At 56.2% G+C, this 23,231-nt stretch overlaps 1 protein-coding gene across 5 annotated transcripts; it reads left to right on the forward strand.

The window, feature by feature from the left end:
* The first annotated feature begins 985 nt into the window (after positions 1-985).
* On the forward strand, positions 986-22,031 carry PLCB2 (phospholipase C beta 2). Of its 5 annotated transcripts, none has more exons than XM_060618954.3 (32): positions 989-1,399; positions 4,464-4,541; positions 5,199-5,267; positions 5,903-6,043; positions 6,181-6,260; positions 6,346-6,399; positions 6,506-6,581; positions 9,072-9,172; positions 9,317-9,483; positions 9,573-9,719; positions 9,899-10,056; positions 10,321-10,403; positions 10,668-10,752; positions 11,336-11,498; positions 11,621-11,727; positions 11,857-11,953; positions 13,018-13,102; positions 13,231-13,355; positions 13,901-14,055; positions 14,583-14,747; positions 15,312-15,411; positions 15,937-16,041; positions 16,209-16,303; positions 16,427-16,502; positions 16,727-16,792; positions 16,907-17,129; positions 17,202-17,376; positions 17,515-17,591; positions 17,682-17,777; positions 18,318-18,375; positions 19,062-19,148; positions 19,494-22,031. In XM_060618954.3, the coding sequence occupies exons 1-32, from the start codon at positions 1,316-1,318 to the stop codon at positions 19,695-19,697; spliced, it is 3,582 nt and encodes a 1,193-aa protein (XP_060474937.1). In that variant the 5' UTR covers positions 989-1,315; the 3' UTR covers positions 19,698-22,031. The 5 variants fall into 5 exon arrangements, with proteins under 5 accessions (XP_078304617.1, XP_060474937.1, XP_060474939.1 ...); XM_060618956.3 differs by having other exon boundaries at positions 16,748-16,792; XM_060618957.3 differs by having other exon boundaries at positions 16,751-16,792.
* Positions 22,032-23,231: the final 1,200 nt, after the last annotated feature.

Raw genomic sequence — 23,231 nt, forward strand, 5'->3', positions numbered from 1 at the left:
CTTAGAATCACTTTTCCGGGGATTATTTTTGTGCTGGGAATCCCCTTAGCTCCAGCCCTCAGTGGCCCCCATCCTCCTGCCCTGGCCCAGACTGGCCAGCAGAGGCAGTTCTAGGGCCTGGGTGAGGGCCCCACAGTTGTTAAGGGGCGGAACAAAGGCTCACATGGGACCTGGGGCAGAAAGCCAGGCCCTCAGAGGGGAAGGAAGTCCTGGGCAGAGCTCCCTGCTCCCCCAGCTAAGCTAAGAAGGGTGATAAGGAGGAGTAGGTTAGGCAAGAGGAAGTGGGCTGGCTGAGGGAGGTTGGGACTGAGCTCCCTGGGCCCAGTCAGTGTTAGGTCCATGCACCCTCAGCAGGCAGCCAGAACTGAGGCTTCACCAAGCGGCCTCCTGCCCCCTGGTGTTCTCACCCCAGGCCCTGGGCACAGAGCAGAGGAGAGAGCTGGGCAAGAGAGCGCAGTGGAGGCGGTGACAAGGGTTGCTGTGTGTGTGTAGGGTAGTGTTTGGTTTGTGGGGGTTCTAGACCTCTGCCAGGCCCAGAGGGCCAAGAGGAGGTATGTGCGGCGGGCGAGGGGCCTGATTGCCTCACTTGTACCTCATTTTCATGGGAGGAAGCATTGAGAAAGAAGAGCTGGGTGTGCAGCAAACTTTGCTTATTCAAACCACCAAATCCCAGCTGTGCCCAGCCCCACCCTCAACACCCACCTCCAGGGTGGTCCCAGCCTCCTCAGCTGTGGGAAGAGCCTCCTATGCTTTAGAGCCCACCTCTGTGGAGGTCCCTTCCCCTGGGGAGCTACTTACACCCTCCCCTCAGGCCCAGCTTGGGCAACAGCATCCCCGGGGGGTCCCCATATTGTTCCTTCTCCAGCTCCTCACCTGCATCTGACCAGAGATTACTCCTGGGACTGAGGCCCCCAGCTCCAAAATGACAAGTTCTCAAGACCCGCCCCTCCATCCTGAACAGCACATAGAAGGAAGCCCTGAGCAGGAAGTGCTGAGGCACAGGGTGAGGGCGGGGGTTTTGTGGAGGGGAGCCTAACCTCCCTGGGCAGGAGCAGTGACCACAGCCCCCCATTGAAAGCAGCGGGGAGGAGACTGATTTAAAAGACAGATGGGCCTCTGGCCAAAGTATTCAGCTCTGCCCCCAGCCACTGCCACCCGTGGGCTAAAAGAGTATCCAGACTTCCGGACCCGCTCGATCGGGGCGGGTGCCATGTGAGCCCAGCCCGGCTGACTCTCCTCCTTCGGGCCTTTCTTCCTTCCCTCTTCCTACCCACGGGTGCCTGTCCAGCCTCTCCAAAGAGGGACGCTTAGCAGCATGTCTCTGCTCAACCCTGTCCTGCTGCCCCCCAAGGTGAAGGCTTATCTGAGCCAAGGGGAGCGCTTCATCAAATGGGACGATGTGAGTGGGGCAGGGGCCGTGGGCTGCTGGGGCACTGGGGTGGTGGGAGCCCTGTTGTCAGGGGCCTTTTTGGGGTGGGTGGGTTGGTTTATGTCTTCTGGGACCAGGCGCCTGTGTGGCTTGGCCAGGCAGCTGACACAATGGCCTGGATAAACAAACCTGGGGGTGAGGGTGTGTGGCCCTGAGTGTGTGTCCCTGGACTGCAGGGGCTAGGGCTCTGTGTCTGGATGTAAGAAGAGGATGGGCTGCCTGGGTGGTCACAGGAGGGAGTAGTTTCTTTGGGTTTGCGTCTGTCCTTCCCCAAAGCCCCCAAGACAAGCAGGATTTGTTGTTCCTGGTCTCAGTACTAGTGGGAAGAAAGTGCCCCAGAGCTGAGGCAGGGGCAGAAGCAGAGGTGAGCCAGGCCCCTATTCTTGGCACAGAGGGTGCACTCTTGCTCCTCCCCATCTGGCCCTGCCCTGGCCCAGGGGAGCCCCACTCTTCCCATAGCTGCCGTGGGGCAGCTACACAAGGCCGGGGGACCCTAAACGAGAACTGGAGGCTTCTGCTGGGAAGGAACTGATTGACTTCTGCTTCTGCTGGCTGTTTTCAGCCGGGCTCCCTGCCACCCGCCTGTCTGCAAGGAAAGGGGGAAACCACTGCTTTGCCTTGTATCTTTGTTTCCGCTGTCTGTTCCTTCCCAGACTGGGACCTGCTTCCCAGACTCTGGTCCTCCTGGCCCCTGAAAATGTGTGGCGACAGGCCAGGGACTCTCTTGGGCAGTGAGACTAATTTGGGGTCCTTTGTGAGGCTGCTGGGTGGGTCCAGTATTGGAGCCACTGTGGGCTGATCCCAGGAAGGGAACTGGAAGGCTCAGGGGTGTGTGTGGGCGGGGGGCCTTAGGGCTGGTTCATTCTTACAGGTGGGATGAAGGGGTTCTGGGTCTGTGAGTTAAGGCAGCCTGGGGCTCTACATTAGGCTGAATAATCTGGTTGCCATGACTATGGGTAGGAGGCCCTGGCTAGATGCTTTCTGCTTCTCTAGAAGTGGTGTGGGGGATGTGGCATGGTGGTGACATGTCCCAGGAGACTGTGGAATGGGGGAAGTGGCTCAGAATGAAAAGTGAAGTGGCCTCTCTCGGTTCCTCTGGGAAGTGTGTGTAACTTGACTGGGCAGAGGGCCATGGGGGGGGGCGGGGGACATGCTAGCTGGCCTTCTCTGCAAGCCAGTACCTATGTAGCAGGTTGCCCCCCTCCCTTCCCTGGGGCAGGGCACAGCATGACCCCAGGAGCCTGACCTCCATGAGCAGGAATCTCCCAAGCCTAGTCACGGGGCACATGCACCTGTGGGACAGGGCTCTGCTCAGACTGCCTTTGGCCCAGCTGGCCTATGACTTGAGTATGTCGTGTCATGTTGAATAAGCACAATGCAAAAGATGTAATCAACTCCCAACTTAATTTTGTCTCCCACGGTCCCTTTACAGTGTATTTGGTGGGAAAGGCTCTTCTCCTGCCCATGGAAGGAAACTCAGCCAGTCACAAGAGATTCCATTTACTCTTGGGGAACAGACAATCCTATGGTCACTTCTCATAACACCCAATCTTATTTCGGAAACTAGTTATAACTCAAAACTCAAATCTTACTTTGGATGACATCTTCTGCCCTCCTCCTTCTAGGAATGGTTTTAGGTGGACTGCATATGCTCTGCAAAGGCAGGATTCCCTGATCTTCCACCAAGCCCTCTGGACCATGGGTGCAGGGAGAGATGAGGGAGAGGGGACCAAAGTCCTTCATGAACAGATGCCATCATCAGTTGGCTCATGCTTTCTGAGCCTGGCAGAATGTTAGGCTTATTCTTTCTCTAGTAGACACTTTTGAAGATTCTCCTCAAAGTGAGGAGACCCTCCTTCCCTGAGCTGGTGGTCCCTTATGTAAGGGTCCCTCTGCCATCTCTATTTCAGAAGGTCGCTCAAAATTACTTCTTCAGCCCCTTGGAATCCAGTTACCACTTTCAGTTTCCTATGGTTTTGGACTCTGTCCCTCTTTCCCACAGGCCTCCTCTAAACCTCAGCACATACTCTTGTGTTCACTGCCCCAACAGACTCTGAAGTTTGGGTTTATCTAGCACAACCAGCGTCCCAATGCCTCTGACACTCGGTTTCCTGGGCAGGAGTCAGACCCCAGTCTGCTTTGCCCCACAACTGCAGGGGTGACCAAAGCTTTCTAAGTACAGTTAAAACCCCTCACTAGGTTTAAAGCGAGGGGTCGGCCCCCCCCCCCCGCAACCCTCCCTTTGGGAGGGAAGGGAATGGAGTTCACAACACAGCTTTCTCTAAAATTATCCCCCTCCCAAATTGTTTTTTTTCCCCATACTCTAACCACCCCTGACCTGAGAACCTTGTTTTGACCATTGCCTTTGAAAATTCTGCATTTGGTGTGATTTGGTGTGCAGCAACTACCATGCCTTATTGGAAACTTCAATTTTATCATCTTGTTTTATATGCATATGAAGACCATTAAAATGAAAGATAGCCTGTGTGCTCTGTGAGTGGAACAAGAATTTAGAGCCATTCACTGGCTCTTCAGCAAACACGATGCACTAAGCTCATGGTCTAGCGCATAAACTTATGGTCTAGCTTATGCTACAGCACAGGCTTGTTTCCCTGGAATCCATAAGCCCTTGGGGATTTTCTGGATGGGCTTCTAGGTGTGTGAACACACACACTATTATAGCATGTTTCTGGGAAGGCTTTTCAGAAGAGGAGAGACTTGGGATGCTCTTTGAAGGTATTTCAGGCAGGGTTGGGTTCTTAGGCTTGAAGGTGGGAATGCACTTGGTGTCTATGGGACAGTTGGATGGATTGGTGGGGAGTGGTTTGTGGAGGGGAGATGGTGAGCTCTGAAACCCCTGGCCTGGGCCAGGGAAGCTTGGCCTGAGGTCTCAGAGCAGACAGCTAACCCCTTTTGTCTTTTGTTTTTCTTTCCTTCCTTCCTTCCTTCCTTCCTTCCTTCCTTCCTTCCTTCCTCCCTCCCTCCCTCCCTCCCTCCCTCCCTCCCTTCCTTCCCTCCCCACTTCTGTCTATAGGAAACCACAATAGCCTCCCCGGTTATCCTCCGCGTGGATCCCAAGGGCTACTACTTATATTGGACATATCAGAGTAAGGTGAAGCAGCCCCTACCTACCATGGCCCTGAGCTCCTGCTGATCTGTTGAGTCAAAGCAACCTTTTGATAATGTAGGGGTGGAGGTGTGAATGCTCAGGGAATACAAAAAGATCTGGAAGGGTGGCTCTGGGGGATCTCCTGTGGGCAGAGGCTATTTGCTTTGGGAGGGAGGATGCAGTCACTCCAACCACGGCTGCCTTGGGCCAAGATGTTCCAGACTTAGCATCCCTTGGAGAGAAAGAGAGAGAAAGGAAAAAGAACTGCCACTGAAGGCGGGTTCTCTACCTGTTATTCTGGGTAAACTGGGGGCTCAGAAAGATTAAATAGGGTCTCAGTACCTGGATGGAGGGAAGGGAGTGGAACCTGGGGAGAATCCAGGATAGCATGGGCAAGACCACAGGCTATATGTCCTGAGTAACTTGAATGGCCAGGGAAGGAATGGACAGAGGAAGGGAGGAGGCTCCTATGAGTGGGGAGAACCTGATTGGTGAGAAGGGAAGGGTAGGGTCCAGGCCACCCCAGATAGTCTTGGCTTCTACAGAAGGCAATTGGTCAAGATGTGAAGGGGTGTTGGAAGTTCCCTCCTCTCTGCTCTTCATTCTTGACTGACCTTTTTGTTCTCATCCCTTCTTTGCTCCTACCGGGACACCCTCCAGGAGATAGAGTTTCTGGATATCACCAGCATCAGGGATACTCGCTTTGGGAAGTTTGCCAAGATACCCAAGGTAGGTGGGCCCAGTGGCATCCCAGTCTCAACATGGCCACAAGCTCTGTGGGGTCAACGCAGGAGTCCCTGTGGGTGTGGGAAGCCTAATCTCTGGAGCAAGGGGAAGAGTTCCCAGACTGGGTAGCAGGGCCTCATCCCAGAGCGGAGGAAGGGACATGGCTGCTCCTGAGCTTTCCAGAGCTTTGGTACCATAAACAGACATGTCGTGTGGTCAGTTCCTGCCCCTAGAGCACCCTGGACTGTTTGGGTGGTACTGCTTGTGCCCACCCCCTCCCCATCTGGTTTGCCTATATATGCCTAATGCCAGTAGGAAAAATGGAGGAAGGGATTGGTGGGAAGCTGGGTTCCATGAGACTGGGACCTGAGAATTCATCTTCAAATGAAAAGTGGCAAACAAAATACACAGGACTCCCAGGCCCTGCGGCTAGGTTAATCTCCTCCTGTGGGCTCTCCATCTCCACTCCGGCCCCTGGAGTCGGGGATGGGAAGGAGCGGAGGCCCATGACTCCTCAGATGGGGATGGGACTCCGCCCTGGGTGGTCATAGTTCAAACGCTGAGGGGGAGGGACAAGGAGAGCCACAGTGGGCAGGGATGGGGGCATACTTCTGATCCCGTGTCGCTGCTTGCTGCAGAGCCAGAAGCTCCGGGATGTCTTCAACATGGACTTTCCTGACAACAACTTCCTGCTAAAGACGCTCACTGTGGTGTCTGGCCCTGACATGGTGGACCTCACCTTCCACAACTTTGTCTCCTACAAGGAGAACGTGGGCCAGGTGCATGGTGGGGGCACACCTGGCCTGGGGTGGGCACCTGGGGTAGCCTGGGCTTCCTGCGAGACAGGCCAGGGTTGCAGGGGGTGAGGGCACCTGTGTGGTCAGGGGTCTGACTGCGGTGCCCTGGGGTCCTGCAGAACTGGGCTGAAGATGTACTGGCTCTGGTCAAGCACCCGCTGACAGCCAATGCCTCTCGCAGCACCTTCCTGGACAAAATGTAAGTGCCTGTCTGCCCGGCCTTGGTGTGTGGGGTTAAGTGTGCCAGCCCCAGGGCCTAAGTGAGATGCTTTCTGCCCCACCAGCCTGGTAAAGCTCAAGATGCAGCTCAATCCCGAAGGGAAGATTCCTGTGAAGAAGTGAGTTTCCCCAAATCTCTTCCCACACTTCGGCTCAGCTCCTCAAAGCCTTTCCTCTCCAGGTCTGACCCCTGTCTTTGCCTGGTGCCTTTCTCTGCTCCTTCAGTTTTTTCCAGATGTTTCCTGCTGACCGCAAGCGGGTGGAAGCTGCCCTCAGCTCCTGCCACCTCCCCAAAGGCAAGGTGAGTGGTTCTTCTGCCCCAGCCCACCCCCTCTCACCTGAGCTGGCTGTGACAAGAGGCCCAGTGTGGCCAGGTCTGGTCGGAGGTGGTGAAGGCAGGGATGATGGCACAGCCCGGCCAACAGCCCCAAAAGCCAGTTAACCCTAGAGCACCGGCTTCTGATACTAGGCACAGAGACAGAACCAGGGCAGTGGGGGTGAGGTGCCTGGATCCAGAACAGGTTGGTCTACACTGCCTACTCCTGGGTGGCTGTGCGGGCAGTGGGTGGTGGACTGTGTTCAGGGCAAGCAGGTGGGTGCATCCCCATTCTAGCCTTGGAATGAAAGGTGAGAGTGAAAGTTCTCACCTAGAGGAGGGAGATAAGGTCAGCAAGGATGGGGACAATCTGCAGGGGTCTGAAATATGGAGAAGGGGTTAGTTGTGCAGTGTGGGGAGAGGAACAGACCAAGCATTGAAGCTGCCAGGACACAGCCTTTAGCTTAACACAGGAGAACATTTTCCCCTTCTGGCTAAATAATTTAAAATTACAAGCTGTATGCAGGGTCACCCCATGAGGGGCCTTACATGGATTACAAAAAAACGAGCCCTCTGGGCAGATGCAGCCGGAGCCCTCTGGGCAGATGCAGCCCGAGCCCAGTGTTCCTGCCTGGGTAGGGGAGTGGATCTCAGTCCCCTGTGCCCATGGGGGGCACTGCTTGCACCCCATGGAGTTTTGTCTCCTGATAAGAAATTGTTATGTTATAAATAAATAAAACAAAGACCTCATCGATCACCTGTCCACATGGGTCCTTGGAAGACTACTCCCCCTCCAGGCACAGCTAGTGACTCCTTGATGTAGTCAGTCACAGGAACGCAAGCATAGGGTTAAAGACAGGGTGGAAATGGGCTCCTGCAGAGGGCCCTGCAGCCGGTACTGCTTGCTGCACATCCCCTCTCCTGTTCTCCTGCCTCCTGAGCTCCCACCTTGGCTAAGTCCCCCTTATTTGTCAGCTCTCCTTGTGTCCTGCTAGGACCCACTGACCTACCTTTGCTTGGAGCTGATGGGTCCAAGACCCAGGCTTAGGGAGATACGGGCTGGCTCTCTTGTTCAGACCCTCTGCTCCAAACTATGACTGATGTTGGCCTTCCTGTATGATCCTGGAAGACATGGGTTGGGTTTTTCTGGGATGAAATGCAAAGGCACAGTATCCCTGGAGACCACTAGTCTACTTTCAGTTTCTGCTTCTATAAAGATCCCTAAGCTGGACATTCACGTAAATGGAAGATACAATATGTCAGGCTTCAATCATTTAGCGTGAGGACTTCGAGGTTCTTCCATGTTGTAGCACGCATGAGTACTTCATTCCTTTTTACTGCTGAGTAATATCCCGTAGTTTGGACAGACCACATGTGGCTTATGTATGTTCGTTAGTTGATGACATTTGGGCTGTTTCTACTTTTCGGCTATTTTGAATAATGCTGTTGTGAACATTCGTGTGCGTGATTTTGCCTGGACGTATGTCTTCAATTCTCTATACCTAGAGGTAGAATAGTTGGGTCGTGTGGCAACTGTCTATTTAACATTTTGAGGAACTGCCAGATTGTTTTCCAAAGCGACTGACCATTTTACGATCGTACCGGCAATGTACGAGTGTTACAGTTTCCTCACCAACACTTGTTGTTGTCTGTCTTTTTAAAATTGTTGTCATCCTGTGGGAGTGAAGTGGTATCCCATTGTGGTTTTGATTTGCATTTCCCAAATGACTAATGAGACTGAGCATCTTTTCATGTGTTTACTGGTCATTTGCATATCTTCTTTGAAGAAATGTCTATTCAAATCTGCCTGTCTTTCCACTGGGTTGTTTGTCTCTTTGCTGGTTGAGTTGTCCCTTTACCAGACATTCGGTGTGCAAGTACTTTCTCCCATTCTGTGGACTTTCTCACTTTCTCGATGGTATGCTTTGAAGCACAAAAGTTTTTAATTAGGGTGAAGTCCAGTTTGTCTTTTTTGTTATTGTTCCTTGGGCTCTTTGGTGTCTCTACTATCGTTGAACTGTCTATTTCTCACTTCAGTTTGGTTGGTTTTTGCTTCGTGCATCTGGGGGCCCTGCTGTTCCGCGCACTGTTTATATTCAAGTTGCGTCTTTTGGAAAAGTTGTCCTCCATTTAAAAAAAAAAAAAAAAAAAAACGAAGACAGCTCACTGCTCTGGCAGCAGCATCACTTGCTGCTAACCTTGTTTCCTCCCTGCTCTGGTCATCCCTAGTTCTGATCCTGCCCCAGCCAAGGGTCTAGCCTGTGTCCAAGTTCAGAGGCAAGGCAAACCAGCTAAGCATGCTTTCTGCTCAGCAACCAGCACCTTGAGAAGCCAGTGCTTGGGGGTGTACCTGATGCTGCTCGGCCCACCCTGAGCCCTCCCTCTGACAGGCCCCCTTGCGCAGGGCTGGGCCTCATTTGTGGGTCTTAGCACTGAGAAGGTGGGACAGGAATGATCAGGTGACTATCCCCCCAGAATGATGCCATCAATCCTGAGGACTTCCCAGAATCCGTCTACAAGAGTTTCCTCATGAGCCTCTGTCCTCGGCCAGAAATAGATGAGATCTTCACTTCCTAGTGAGCTTCCTTAGCTGGGCTGGGCATGGGGAAGGGGTGGTGGCTAAAATCCCACTTGCCATGCTGGGAATTAGGTGGCTTCTCTGGAGGAGGCGGTGGTCCGTGCTCCCCGCCCCAGAGGCTATAGACCTCTCTGGCCTGCAGCCACGCCAAGGCCAAGCCCTACATGACCAAGGAGCACCTGACCAAATTCATCAACCAGAAACAGAGGGACTCCCGCCTCAACTCTTTGCTGTTTCCGCCCGCCCGGCCTGACCAAGTGCGGGGCCTCATCGACAAGTACGAGCCCAGTGCAATCAACGTGCAGAGGGGTGAGGACTAAGGGAGCCCCTCATCCCTGTGGGCCTGACCTGCTCTGGCTGCTGGGCTGCAGCCCTGACAGCTTTCCCTTGCCCCCCAGGCCAGCTGTCACCTGAGGGCATGGTGTGGTTTCTCTGTGGGCCGGAGAACAGTGTGCTGGCCCAGGACAAGCTGATACTCTACCAAGACATGACACAGCCACTCAACCATTACTTCATCAACTCCTCACACAACACCTACCTGACAGGTGACCAGGGTGACCTCACTGTGACTTCTCCTTTTACGGGGGCTGCTCCTGTTCCCTGAATCCATCCCTCGCAGGGATCGCCCACAGGCTGCAAAAGGACAGACTGTGTTGGAGAGGGCTCGGACGAGCTGGACCGGCCTCTGGTGAAGCCCCCGCCTCTCCCTTTTGCTCTGGTGCAGCTGGCCAGTTCTCTGGCCTTTCCTCGGCAGAGATGTACCGCCAGGTGCTGCTGGCTGGCTGTCGCTGCGTGGAGCTGGACTGCTGGAAGGGCAGGCCCCCTGACGAGGAGCCCATCATCACCCACGGCTTTACCATGACCACAGACATCTATTTCAAGGTCAGACTCAGTGTGTGGAAGCTGGAGGCAGTGGCACTAGGGAAGGGCCCTGGGCCATAAGTTCTCTGTGGGTGCAGTTGAAAGGGGGGGGGGGGTGGGAGGCCTTGACCAGTGAAGGGACTAGAGGGGACCAGAGGAGACAGGGCCAGCAGTGGCCCTCCAGTTCTGTGTGTGTCCTGAAACTGGGGAGTAGGGATGGGTTCCACTGGGGGTGGGAGGCCTGGAGCACCGACCTCCTCTCGGCTGGGCCCCCTTCTCCTCCAGGAAGCAATTGAAGCCATTGCAGAAAGTGCTTTTAAGACCTCCCCCTATCCTGTCATCCTGTCATTTGAAAACCATGTGGACTCGTACGTATCAGACCTGTTCGGCCTCATTCTCTCTCTTGTCCCCATCTCCTGCCTGTAGCTGCCCTCTCCCAACTGTCCCCCACCTCTAGCCATGCCCTCCAGCTCTCTCCTGGGTTTTATAAGTTCCTTGGGACCCCAGGCTCTCCTGTCTGTGTCTCTGCCTCCCTGACCTCCTGTGCCCCTGATGACCCAGGTCAGGGGCCCAAAAAGATGGACAAGAAGGGGGTAGAGCTGCTGAAACCTACCCACTTCTGCTCCTTGCAGACCCCGCCAACAGGCCAAGATGGCTGAGTATTGCCGGACGATGTTTGGGGACATGCTACTCACAGAGCCCCTGGAAAAGTTCCCAGTGAGTGGAATTTGCTGTGGGGCATCTGGGCCTGGGGGCTGGGGGCCCAGGGCAAGGTCAAGGCCAGGTTAAGGAGGCAGATGTTCCCAGAAGATGTTGGGGTTTATTTGGGAAGATTGTGGGACCAGAATCTTATCATCTACCATGTGTCAGGCACCGTGTTGGGCTTTGGGGCTATGTTAGTGACAAAGACACAGTTCCAGCCCTCAGGTTACTTACCTTTTGGTGGGGAGACAGACAAGTAACCAGGTCGTCACAACCAGGGGCTGCTATGGAAGTACTTGGGGATCAGGGAAGTCTTCCTGGAGGAAGGGATGGCTAAGCTGAAATCTGAGGGGGAAACTGGATTATTTTGGTGAGGGTGGGGAAAGAGTATTCTAGCAGCTGGGCAAGAAGAGTGTTGTCTGAGGAACTGCGTACGTTGGGTCAGGCAGGAGCACAGCACACAACAGGATACGATGGGATGAGAGGCTGGAGAAGCAGGCGGGCCAGATGGAGCACAGGTCGGGTACAGAGTTGCTGAGACTGCACCCTGAAGGGGAGGAGTTGGTACTGACCCTCTCCCCTCTCCCTTCTCCCTCAGCTGAAACCAGGCATCCCCCTGCCCAGCCCTGAGGATCTCCGAGGCAAGATCCTCATCAAGAACAAAAAGAACCAGTTTTCTGGCCCAGCATCCCCCAGCAAGGAGCCGGGTGGGGAGGCTGAGGGCGACTGCCCACCCAGTGCCTCTGTGGGTGAGGGCACAGGTGAGGCGGCCTGGGAGAGGGGGTGTGGGAGGGGGAGCATCTGGAGGGGGAGAGAGGGGCTGGGCCTGGAGGGGATGTATGGGGTCCCCAGGCCCCAGTGCTCACGGAGCTGCGTGTGGCAGCGTGGGCTGGTGAAGAAGGAACAGAGCCGGAGGAGGAAGAGGTGGAAGAGGAGGAGGAGTCGGGAAGCCTGAATGAGGAAGAGATCAAGAAGATGCAGTCGGACGAGGTGTGTAGAGGACAGCCCCGAGCCCCTTCTGCTGTGTCCTCTGCGGAGCCCTCCAGGTGCGGGCAGGGGGCCACCTCCCTGGGTTCTGTACCTGCCCTCCCCTTCTCCACCCTCCCCTCTCTTCCCTAGGGCACAGCGGGCCTGGAGGTGACAGCTTATGAGGAGATGTCCAGCCTAGTGAATTACATTCAACCCACCAAGTTCATCTCCTTTGAGTTCTCTGCCCGTAAGTAAGCATGAAGCGGGAAGAAGGTGGTAAGCTGGAGACGAGGCCAGATTCAGGAGAAGGCCCTTAAGAAGTGCATCCTGACAGCAGAGCAGCTTGATGGGTAGGGAGAAGAGGAAGAAGGACCCCCCCCCCCACTTCCTTGGACTTGGGGACCCTGTCTATAAATAGCCAGCAGAGGAGTCAGGCAAAGGGCTTGTTTACGTGGCAGTGGCTCCCAGTTTGCCGGCACTGTAGTGAGAAACTTGGCACCTACCAGAATGCTCTGGAGTGTGTCCGTGACAGGCAGGCCACTTATGACAGGCCATCTTAGCCCTGTTGGCCTGAGGCTCCTGCAGCCTTCTGCAGGTGCTGTGGCTCTCAGGGATGAACGGAGCCTCGGGCTGGCCCAAGCCCAGGAGCCCTGTCCCCTCCCCCACCTCCTATCTCCCCACCCCAGGCAGGAGAACTCCCAGGAAGGGCCAAAGGCAGAGGCAAGGGACAGTGCACATCTGCCCCTTGCACCCTTCCCTTCCTGTGCACACCTATGCTGTTCAACTTCTCCTGACACAGGCATAATGCATTCCCCTCATCCTCTGGGCGTGCCCCCCATGTAAACACCTCTTTCTGCACACACTTGTGCAGTGTGTACCTCTGCAACATTGACTCCTCATTCCTGGACCCGCACCCTGCAAACTCACCTGTGCTCAGCCATGGCGTGTCCGATCCTTGATGTATATCCTCCCTCCCCTGCCCCCAGCCCTCATGTTCAGATATAACTTGCATGCTCACTGTCTGCATATCACAGCATGTTCCTGTACCATCCAGGGCACACACCCCTCACTCTGCAGGACTGTGGCACACACCCCATCCCTGTGCACGTCTCCCACATATACCCTTTGCCCCCAGCACACCGTTACCCACATGGATCTGCACATCAGCTTGGCCCCCTAAGCCCTTGGGCCTCAGTAGAAATGCTGCGTTGAAGGGATCTCTGTGCTGGAGGGAGCTAGCCTAAAGGGAGGGGAGGAAGGAGGGAGGAGGACAGCCTGACATGGGCCCCCTGCCCTTTCTCTCCGACACAGAGAAGAACCGAAGTTATGTCATCTCCTCCTTCACAGAGCTCAAGGCTTATGACCTGCTCTCCAAGGCCTCGGTGCAGTTTGTGGAGTATCCTTGAGGCCTCAATAGCCAGGGTCCCTGGTGGGGGTGCAGGGTTGGGGACAGGGCTTCAGAAGGAGCTGTTGGGTCCTCCTGGTGTGGGCAGCCTTCGGCCGGGCTCCTAAACTCTGAGGCAGCTACAACAAGCGCCAGATGAGCCGCATTTACCCTAAGGGCACCCGCATGGACTCCTCCAACTACATGCCCCAGATGTTCTGGAATGCTGGTTGCCAGATGGTTGCCCTCAACTTCCAGACGATGGGTGAGGGTACTCCTAGGCCCCTGAGAACCTTCCCCTGCCCCCTGCCTCTCCCACCTTCACCCCATCCCTGTGGGGAGGGGGCGGTCTTTAGAACAGCTCGGTGTCTTTAGAACATCAGTGTCCTGATGTTTGTTCAGGCTGTGGGAGCACATGCAGGTGTGTGAGCGGTCAGGGATCTAAATGCATTAGCTCATGCCTATATGATTGCACGTGTACGGGTATGTATGTGAAGGTGCCAGGGTGCTGGCGTGGGTTCTGGCTGCTCTGCCTGAATGGGCCCATCGAAACACCTGCTTCGCTGGCCTCAACTTCCACAGCGAGCTGTGGTCTGGTCGTGGCTTTGTTCCTGCTGACTCCAGGTTGTGGAGCTTTCCTGAGAGATGAGACACCCCAAGGGAACAGGCTAGGTCATGAGAGACCCTCATTCTCACAGTCAGCCCAAGCGCCCCATTCACAAGATAGGAGAGGCTGAGAAATGTAGGACACAGAGACTGGGTGCAGACCGAGGGCCGGGCCTTCCTCACTGAGTGCCCCTGTCCCCCCAGACCTGCCCATGCAGCAGAACATGGCGCTGTTTGAGTTCAATGGGCAGAGTGGCTACCTCCTCAAGCATGAGTTCATGCGCCGGCCAGACAAGCAGTTCAACCCCTTCTCAGTGGACCGCATCGATGTGGTGGTAGCCACCACCCTCTCCATTACGGCAAGGCCCTGAGGTGGACAAGTGGCCGGGAGGGCTGGGGACTTGAGGAGAAAGACACAGAGAGCTCTACTCCTCCCCTCCCAACCCCCCTCCCCTGATATCCTGAAAACTTCAGCCCAAGCCAGTTCGTGCAGTAGCAAGTTGCCTTGGAAACTGCCTCCTCCTCAGCACTGGAAGCTGCCTCTTGGTCCCCATGGAAACCAAGGGGAAGGGCTGAGGCTGGGATGGGGGAGGGGAGAAGAGTAGGCAGAGTGGGTCCACAGGAGCCCCAGGCCCTGGGGGAGGGCGCTGTTCCTTCCTTGCCCAGGAGGGAGGTGGGGAGGCCCACACTTCTTCCCTGAATGCTGGAAGCACCTGGTCGCCAAGAGCTTAGCTGTAACCCTTGAGCCACACAGCCCCAGCTGAATGGGGCTCTTCACAGTATGCAAGAATGGATGCTTTAGCCACAGGAGCTGGAGGCCCCAGGTGCTAGGGAAGGGCCTGGGTGGGGGAGCTGACGCCGGCCTCCCATGGGCCCCCACCCCTAGGTGATCTCTGGCCAGTTCCTGTCAGAACGCAGTGTGCGCACCTATGTCGAAGTGGAGCTGTTTGGCCTTCCTGGGGACCCCAAGAGGCGCTATCGCACCAAGCTGTCACCCAGTGCCAACTCTATCAATCCTGTCTGGAAGGAGGAGCCCTTTGTCTTTGAGAAGGTGTGGACCTAGGGCAGGGGCTGGGGTCTGTCCCTACTTCTTGGCCTCTACTTATAGAAAAGAGGAACTAAATAAAGGGACTTCCTTCATCCTCTCCCCTCCCCTCCCCCCATGGCTTCCTGATTTTTAAGAGTCCCAAATCCGCGTTTACAGAAATTTGTGAGCAGGTGCGTGCGTGCGTGCGTGCGTGCGTGTGTGTGTGTGTGTGTGTATGTGTGTATGTTCATGTTAGGATGAGAGGCAGAAATGTGAACTCCCAGTCGAGGGTACAGAATGCCACGGAATGGTGAGGGTCTTTTGCTCTGCTCCCATTGGATGCTCATTGGCAAGGCTGTCAAGGGTTGCCTGCACCAGGACCCCCGAGCCCTGGGCTGCATACCCAGCCCTTCTCCCCTGCGTGGACCAGCCATGGCATGAGCTGAGAGGATGCCTACGTGTGTGGCCTAGAGTGTGCCAAATCTGGTAACACCTGCCGTGTTCTCACACTGACACTAAGACTTCTGAAGCTAGGGAGGTGGGTAGGTTGGCCACCTCCTAGCTTGTCCTGTCCCGAACTCTCCTTAGATCTTGATGCCTGAGCTGGCCTCCCTCAGGGTGGCTGTAATGGAGGAAGGCAACAGATTTCTTGGACACCGCATCATCCCCATTAATGCCCTGAATTCTGGTAAGGATGGAGTCCTTCTTTGCTGTTGTCAGCCAGTCTGAGACGAAGGCCCGTATTAGGAGCCTGTCCAGAGGGTGGGGCTGCTTCAGGGAGGTGGCCCTGAGACCTTACCTAACCCTCTCAAGTTATCAGCCCTAAGGAATGTGGCAAGAATAGGAAACTGACAGAGGTGGGGCCTCTGCCCACCTATCAGAATGTCTGTAATATTCTGGAACTACTGGGGCAATTTCCCAAGTAGCTGATACTTACCGGGCACTTAAAATGAGTTAGGGCTTATGACACGTTCTCACTTAATGCTAACAATAACCACATGGGTAGACCCTAGTTACCCCATTTCACAGCTGAGGAAAATCTCAGAGATTTAAACTAATCTGCCCAAGGTCACACAACCAGGAAGGTACAGAATCAGACTCAGGCTCTGGCCTCTCTGACTCTAAAGCCAGGAGTCTTGAGTACCTAGCTGCTCCTGTGCAGTGCTGGGCAGCAATGAGCATGGCTTACTGCCCACCCTGCCATGCCCAACAGGCTACCACCATCTGTGCCTGCACAGCGAGAGCAACATGGCCCTTACCATGCCTGCGCTTTTTGTCTTCCTGGAGATGAAGGACTATGTACCTGACACTTGGGCAGGTAGGAGGCCCTTAGTATGTTGGGAGCCGGGATTTACTCACTCCCCCTCCCCCTCCTCAAGCCAGCCTCCAGAGTGGGGCAGGACAGGGCATCCTGGGGTAGGTGAGGATGGGGGAGGCTTCCAGGTACATCTCCATACCAGGCCAGTGATGCCCCTCTGCACCCAGATCTCACCGTGGCTCTTGCCAATCCCATCAAGTTCTTCAGTGCCCACGATAAGAAGTCTGTGAAGCTCAAGGAAGCCATAGGAGTTCTGCCTGAGGTCTGTGCTGCCTGGTTCAGGAGCTTTGCCCTCTGGGAGGGAAGATGAGGGAGGAGGCAGAGTCCTAGGTTGAAAGACCAAGAGATGTTGGTGCTATGTTCCGAATCTGCTCTCCCTACACAGAAACCCTTCCCACCCGGGAGTCCAGTCGCCGGCCACGTCAATGGGGCACTGGCCCCACTGAGCAACGGGTCTGCAGGTAAGCACTGCAGGGTCCTCCCACAGACTCGAAGGGCCTCGACCTCTCCAGCGGTACCCACAGCATCCCCCAAAAATAGACTTTCACCTGGGATGGGAACAACTGTGTGAGAAGTCGCAGCGCCAGGAAAGTGCGCTACAGGGGGCCCATAATGCCACCCCCCCCCACCCCCCAGGGAGGGGAGAGTAGGCTACAGAACTAATCCCCGTCCCCGCACCTCTCAGCCCACGCTGTGGCTCTTGCAGCAGCCGGGGCCAGGGCCAGGGAGGAGGCCGTGAAAGAAGCTGCGGGTAAGGCCTGCTGAGTCCGAGTGATCTTGGGAACGAGTCTGGGAAGAGTCCTAGACTCCTGGGGGGTGGGTGGGGGGATCTGGGAGGCGGCGCACCTCACCCCGGCCCCCGCAGAGCCACGGACCGCCAGCCCGGAGGAGCTGCGGGAGCTGAAGGGCGTCGTGAAGCTGCAGCGGCGGCACGAGAAGGAGCTGCGGGACCTGGAGCGGCGCGGCGCGCGGCGCTGGGAGGAGCTGCTGCAGAGGGGCGCGGCGCAGCTGGCCGAGCTGGGGCCACCGGGCCCGGGGGGCTGCGGGGGCCGCAGGCTCGGCGCGAGCAAGGGCTCCCGCAAGAAGAGGTAAGGGCGGCGGCGGCGGGCCCTGTCCTCCGAGGCGGGCTCAGGGCCTGTCCCCACACGTGGCCTCCACAGGACCCCGCTCTGCGAGGAGGCCGCCGGGGCCGCGCCGAGCGAGGGCCGCGAGGGCCCCGAGGGCGCGGACGCGCGCGCGCAGGAGCTGAAGGACCGCCTGGAGCTGGAGCTGCTGCAGCAGGGCGAGGAGCGGTACGAGTGCATCCTGAAGCGCAAGGAGCAGCACGTGGCCGAGGTGCCCGGGCGGGGGAGGGGAGGGAGCCACAACCCAACCAACACCACCCCGTCCCCACCGCCTCACAGCAAAGGGCTCCTCTAGCCAAGCTCATCCTTGCACAACCGCCCCCCCCCCCACCCCCCGCACCTCCCGCAGCAAATCGCCAAGATGATGGAGCTGGCCAGAGAGAAGCAGGCTGCGGAATTGAAGACCCTCAAGGAGACCTTGGAGACGTATGATTGCCTCCCGCCCATGCCTGACTCTTATCTCCCAGGAGGGCTCAGGCCCCTCAGAACATCTTCCTGATGCTTGTCTTTCTGCAGTGATACCAAAGAGATGAAGAAAAAGCTGGAGGCCAAGAGGATAGAGCGGATCCAGGCCATGGTCAAAGTCACCTCGGACAAGATGGCTCAAGAAAGGTGAGCCCTGGAGGGAGGCCCAGGCCTCAGACTCCAGGGCCGGTCTGAGAAGGGACCACTCCAGGTGGGAGGGGGCCTGTCTACAAGTGGATCCTGACTTACTTTCCAGAGATGTGCCTGTCCCCTGGGTTTCGAAAGTTAATCCCATTTCTGTCACCTCTGATCAGAGTGTCCTCCTTAGGCAAAACACAGAAGCCATCAGAAAGGAGAATCAAAATTCTCAGAAAGGAGAATTTAAGGGAAAACCAATCATACAAAGAGGGAGGTGCAACCTTGGGACAGTAGCTCCCCCCCCCCCCCCCCCCCCACACACACACCTTGTAGGACAGTGCACTTCAGTGAGGAAGCCCTTTCCTCAGACAGTCCCTGGAGCTCCCAGTGGCCCCTCAAGTCCTCCTTAGGTCCCCATGATTACCCCCTCTGGCTGGTTCTGCTCTTAGGGTGGAGTTCTCATTTTGTCTACACCCTGAGGAGACTTGGTCTCATTCAACTCTTCCTAGGGGCCCCCTGCCCTCTCTGAAACTCTGATCACCCCAACAGGCTGAAGAGAGAGATTAACAACTCTCACATTCAGGAGGTGGTGCAAACCATCAAGCAGGTGTGTAAGAGCTGTGTCCTTCATACACACACACATGCGCACGCGCGCGCGTGCGCGCGCGCACACACACACACACACACACACACACACACACACACTACATAGGAGGGAAGGGGTGGTCCCAGGCCTTTACTTTGCCTTTAAGAGATGCACAGTCCAGAGCAGGCCCTGCAGCTAGGGATGGGAGGAGGCAATGAAGAGGAAGAGGAGTCCCCAGGCTATGTGGTTCTGGCCTTTGTGGGAGGGTGGGGTACCAGCCTAAGGGGATCTGTCTGTGGCCAATCACCCTGGATGGAAATGTTAAGGGGCTAGATGGCCAGGGGAGGATGGGATGTGAGGGGGGCTTCCTGAGGCTCCGAGAAGTCAGAAAAGGAAGGAAAACCCTGCTGAGAATGGACCTAACCGCCCCCCCCCCCCCAGGACCATTAACAACACTAACACAGCTCGCTTTTACTGAGACCTGACCTCATACCAGGCTCTCAACCAGGTACTTGACTTGAACCGTCTCATACACTCCTGCACAATCCAGCAAGACACACTATTCATTTTACAAATTTGAAAGAACTGTTTGAAGGGTAACAAATTTGTCCCCAGTCTTACAGCTGGTTAACTGGGACTGTAGCTGGATTCCAAGCCAGGTTGCCTGTCTGTGCTATCCTGATTCCCTGCCTCTCACTCCCACCCAGATGACAGAGAACCTGGAGAAGCACCAGGAGAAGCTGGAAGAGAAGCAGGCAGCTTGCCTGGAGCAGATCCGGGAGATGGAAAAGCAGGTGACAGGGACCACTACACTGGCCACCAGCAGAGTTGGCCTGCCCCGGGGAGCTGCCAGTCAGGGGATGGGGTGAGGGGAAGGGGACTCAGCCTTCACTGGTGGACCACAGGCCCCGATTCCCACGGGGTCCTGGGGCCCTTTAAGAGGAGGTAGTTCTATACATCTCTTTGCCTGGTTGGTACCCCCTTCCCTGAGAGGTTCCCTGATGGTCTCCACTACCCTCCACCTCCCACCCCAGTCTCCTGGGAGCTCTGAACAGACTGGGCATCTCCTTGTCTGACTGTCCAGAGAGTGGGCGGTTGGCCCCTTCTGAGACAGGTGGTGGTCTTTGCTGTCCCCACAGTTCCAGCAGGAGGCACTGGCAGAGTACGAGGCCAGGATGAAGGGCTTGGAGGCCGAGGTGAAGGAGTCAGTGAGGACCTGCCTCAGGGACTGCTTCCCCTCTGAGGCCAAGGACAAGCCTGAGAGATCCTTTGGGGCCTTCAAGGAGCTGTGTGAGCAGGACCCACTCACAGCAAAGGCAGATGCCCAGGAGAGTCGCCTCTGATGCCCCCATCCCACTGGGACATTCTGTAAGGACATTCGTTCTTTTCTGGGATGTGGCTCCATCCCCCTGGGAGGAAAGGCCCCCGCATTCTAAGGCTGTTGGAAGCTGGGGCTCCCTTGGACTCTGGAACCCCCTCCTCCAGCTAAGCTGGAGGAGGAGGAGGAGGCAGGAACCTGGTACCATCAGGGCAGGGGCCTGTCTGGGTTTAGAGGCCCTCTCCAGTCGGACTTCTTGCTCTTCATCCCTCACTTCTTCCTCTGAATGAGTGTCACAGATTCGTTGAGGACACAAGAATATGGACTGGGAGGCAGGAAATGGGGTCCTGGCCGCACTCCACCTTTCCTAGTGAGCAACCATTGGTGCCCCACTCCGGACTCACTGTTCTCACCTGGAGGGTTAGGTCTGGCCACCTGGAACCTCCACTCTAGCACCTCTAGTTCAAGCAGGACCAAACTCCAAACCCTGCTGTTGTGAGGCCCCATCTCAGACCTGTCCTGAGTTGGCCTCCTTGTCAGCTCCCTGATGTGGAGCCTGGCACTACCTCCAAGCTCCCTGGGGACAGCTGCTTCCGGGATCCCAGGCTGAGGTCCCTTCCCTGGCCTCCTGCCTGTGGGGGACGGGAGGCTGACATGGAAAAGCTGCCTCAGATGTCTGGTCTCTGAGACACTGGGCCTCTGGCTCGCAGGGAGGGGCCCAGGAAGGCCTTTGGAACACTCTTCTAGGCCTGGGGGCGGGGGGTGGTTACTTCCTAGTATGCACCCCCACGCAGGCTGCCTGACAAGGTCAGTATCATTTTCTCTCCTGCCTTTATGAAATTTATTTATTTTTTCCCCTTCTTACTGCTACTGAAAAGAACCCTGTCCCAATATTTCCTGCCTAAGCCTGGTCTCTGCTCTACAGCTAAGAAATGGGAGGCAGGGGTAGTATGCTCCTGAAATGAAACAGCCTGGGGAATAAAATAAAAAAACCCTTTGGGAGCTGAACCCCAGGATGAAGTCCCTTCCAGAGCCCAGTGGAAAGGAATGGCCCTGCCTCTGGGCACGAAGGGGATTCACTTCCCCTTCTGGCAGGTCTGATGCCACAACCACTGGAAAATGAGGTCACTCCTTTTCTCCACCCGCCCCCAGATGTGGGCTTTCCTTGTCTCCACCCTCAGGGCTTGCAGCAGAAGAGCCTACTGCAAAGGTGCCCCCCACCCTCTTGGGGAGCTGTGAACCTCCAGGCCACCTGGGCCCCTTTAGGCAGACTTAGAGTGATCACATTCTTAGGCCCCCGTGGTAGTTATGGTTGAACCCAACACTTGCTCGACAGGGGCTTGTGGGCAGCTGTTCGCCGCATCTGTGGCATGGTCCCAAATCCCAAATGGGAATAGGCACTGGCCTGGGAGAAGCCAGGTGGGGATTGATTCTGGGAAGAGGTTGTTTTCTTATCAGAGAGTTATAACAAATGCCATTAGCTCTGAGCACCTGTGCCTTCGAAAAATAAACAGAACCACCGCCACCACCCTACATACCTCTGGGTGCTGGACCTCTGGGATCTCAGCCTTCCCGGGTTGCAGGTTGAGACTAGGGGTCCTGCTCATTCACAGCAGTAAGGCCTGTCATTGACACGTCCAGCCTGCATACACACTGGATACAGCCAAGGGTGGGACACTTGTACCCTAGAGCAGTGTGCTGTCTTTAGTTCTCCTGCTGGGCACTCCACTGCCCCATCTCCCTGCTAGCCCAGGGGTAGAACCGTGTAGGGATGAGGATCCAGGCTAGACGAGCTCACTGACCCAGGCACGTGGGCATAAGCCAGAGCCAGTGCCAAATAGAGTCAACTGGACAGTCCCCTGTTTTTGCCTGAGACTGCTGAAGGGAAGGAGAAGCTGCCTTCCCCGAGCCTCTCAGCCAGACCAGGCAGTTTCCCGGCCCCAGTGTGGAGCTGGGAAGCCCAGGAATAGGGAAGGAAATGCAATCCTGCCTCTTGGAGAGGCCTCTGCATAGCAGGTTGGGGGCCAGCCCCAGATACCCACCTCCCTGCTTTCTGTCCTCTGGAAAAAGGGCAAGGTGCCCCCCTGGGAAAATGTCATAGTCTTTGGGCCCTGGAGATGAGTTAATCTCTGGCTGTAGGGGATGTGCAGAGGAGAGGTTGATGCCTTCCCTCAGGGCCCTGAGCTGGTGAATTCCTGCTGTGTATCTGTGGGGCTGGGGCAAGGTTCCCCATCCATTCATCATGCCTCAGTTTCACCTTTTACATGAAGAGAAGGGTCCCCGCCCCTTCCCAGTCCCATTGCTGACTCAGATACTAGAGTCCCCTGCTGACTCACCCCACCCCCTACACCCCCCACCCCCTCCCCGGCTCTCTGGATCTCCCAGGCGTGTGCCACCTGGCCCAACCCTGCTGAGCTGGTGCAACATGACAGGGTGAGGGGGCTGGTGACACTTGAGGGAGAAAGAAAGGGGTCTGGGAGGGGCGCTGGCTGCAGACAGAATGACAGACTGCAGACCTGAGCCTAGCGCCTCTGGGAGGAAGCTCTTTTGCCAGCCTGGGGCCTGCCTGGGGGAAGAGGCTCAGCAGGTGGAGGGGAGGAGAGTGTGGAGTGCCTGCCTGCTCCCTGCCTCAGCTCCATCTCTTGTCAGCCTTCAGCTCCCTAAGCGACAGCTTCTAATTCTGGCTGTTGGGGCCTCTGCTCTGCAGCACCGTCTCAGCTCTTTTTCCCCCCCGCCAGTTTTGCTATTTCTTTTCTGCTCAGAACCTACTGAGCCTACGGAAAAGTCAGAGCTAGGGCTCCAGGGCCTGAGACCCGCCACAGGCCTGGCTGGCTTGGTGATGACAGATGGGGCAAATGCACTGGCTGCTCCTTCTAAAGAGTGGCCAGCATGGCGCTGTCTGCCAAGCCAGGGTGGAGGCCCTGACAGGAACCTCTGACTCCTGTGCTTCCCTGGAACTGTCTCCATCCATCCCAGGAACAGAGGCGGAAGCCCCAATGAGGAGGGAGTCCATGGTTCTTTAGGGCAGAGCAGTGACCCATTCCATGTTCCCACTGCTTCTCTCCTCTACCTGGGGTGTGTCGCTGCCTGGCTTGTCAGGCGGGCCTGCCACATGCAGATTCCAGGGTTACCTCCTTCCCCGACTCTGGAAACAGGAGGGAAGAAAGCAATTTCCCTCATGCTGCAAAAAGGGGAATTGAGTCATGAAGGGAAGGAAAGCCTTTCTTCTGCTGAGGAGTGGGAGAGCTTTCCTGCACCCCCACTGGGGTTGGAGAGTCTATACTCACCCTGAGGCGACACCCCAGGAGGGGCCCCCATGTCTGGGGTGGGCGAGTTTGGATTTTCTACACTCTGAATAACCATGTAGCTCTTTCCCTGACACTCTCTAGTTTGATCTTGCCAGAAGTAGGCAGGGCTAGTATTGTCGGCTTCATTTTGCAGATGAGACAATGCAGGCCTGGAGCCACACTGCTAATAAATGCCTTCAAGCTGTGACTTAACTCCAATGTCAAATGCTGTGCCCTTTTTGTGACACCAGGAGAGAAAATGGGCAGAGCAG

This window comes from Panthera onca, chromosome B3 (assembly GCF_046562875.1).
Source record: "Panthera onca isolate mPanOnc1 chromosome B3, mPanOnc1 haplotype 2, whole genome shotgun sequence".
NCBI classification, from domain to species: Eukaryota; Metazoa; Chordata; class Mammalia; order Carnivora; family Felidae; genus Panthera; species Panthera onca.

Bases quoted from the DNA above. Each gene is read 5' to 3' on its own strand.
- PLCB2 (XM_060618954.3), top strand. From the start codon at position 1,316: ATGTCTCTGCTCAACCCTGTCCTGCTGCCCCCCAAGGTGAAGGCTTAT. The intron at 10,057-10,320 runs GTCAGACTCAGT...CTTCTCCTCCAG, and splicing joins CCACAGACATCTATTTCAAG to GAAGCAATTGAAGCCATTGC. The intron at 16,503-16,726 runs GTAAGCACTGCA...CGCACCTCTCAG, and splicing joins ACTGAGCAACGGGTCTGCAG to CCCACGCTGTGGCTCTTGCA.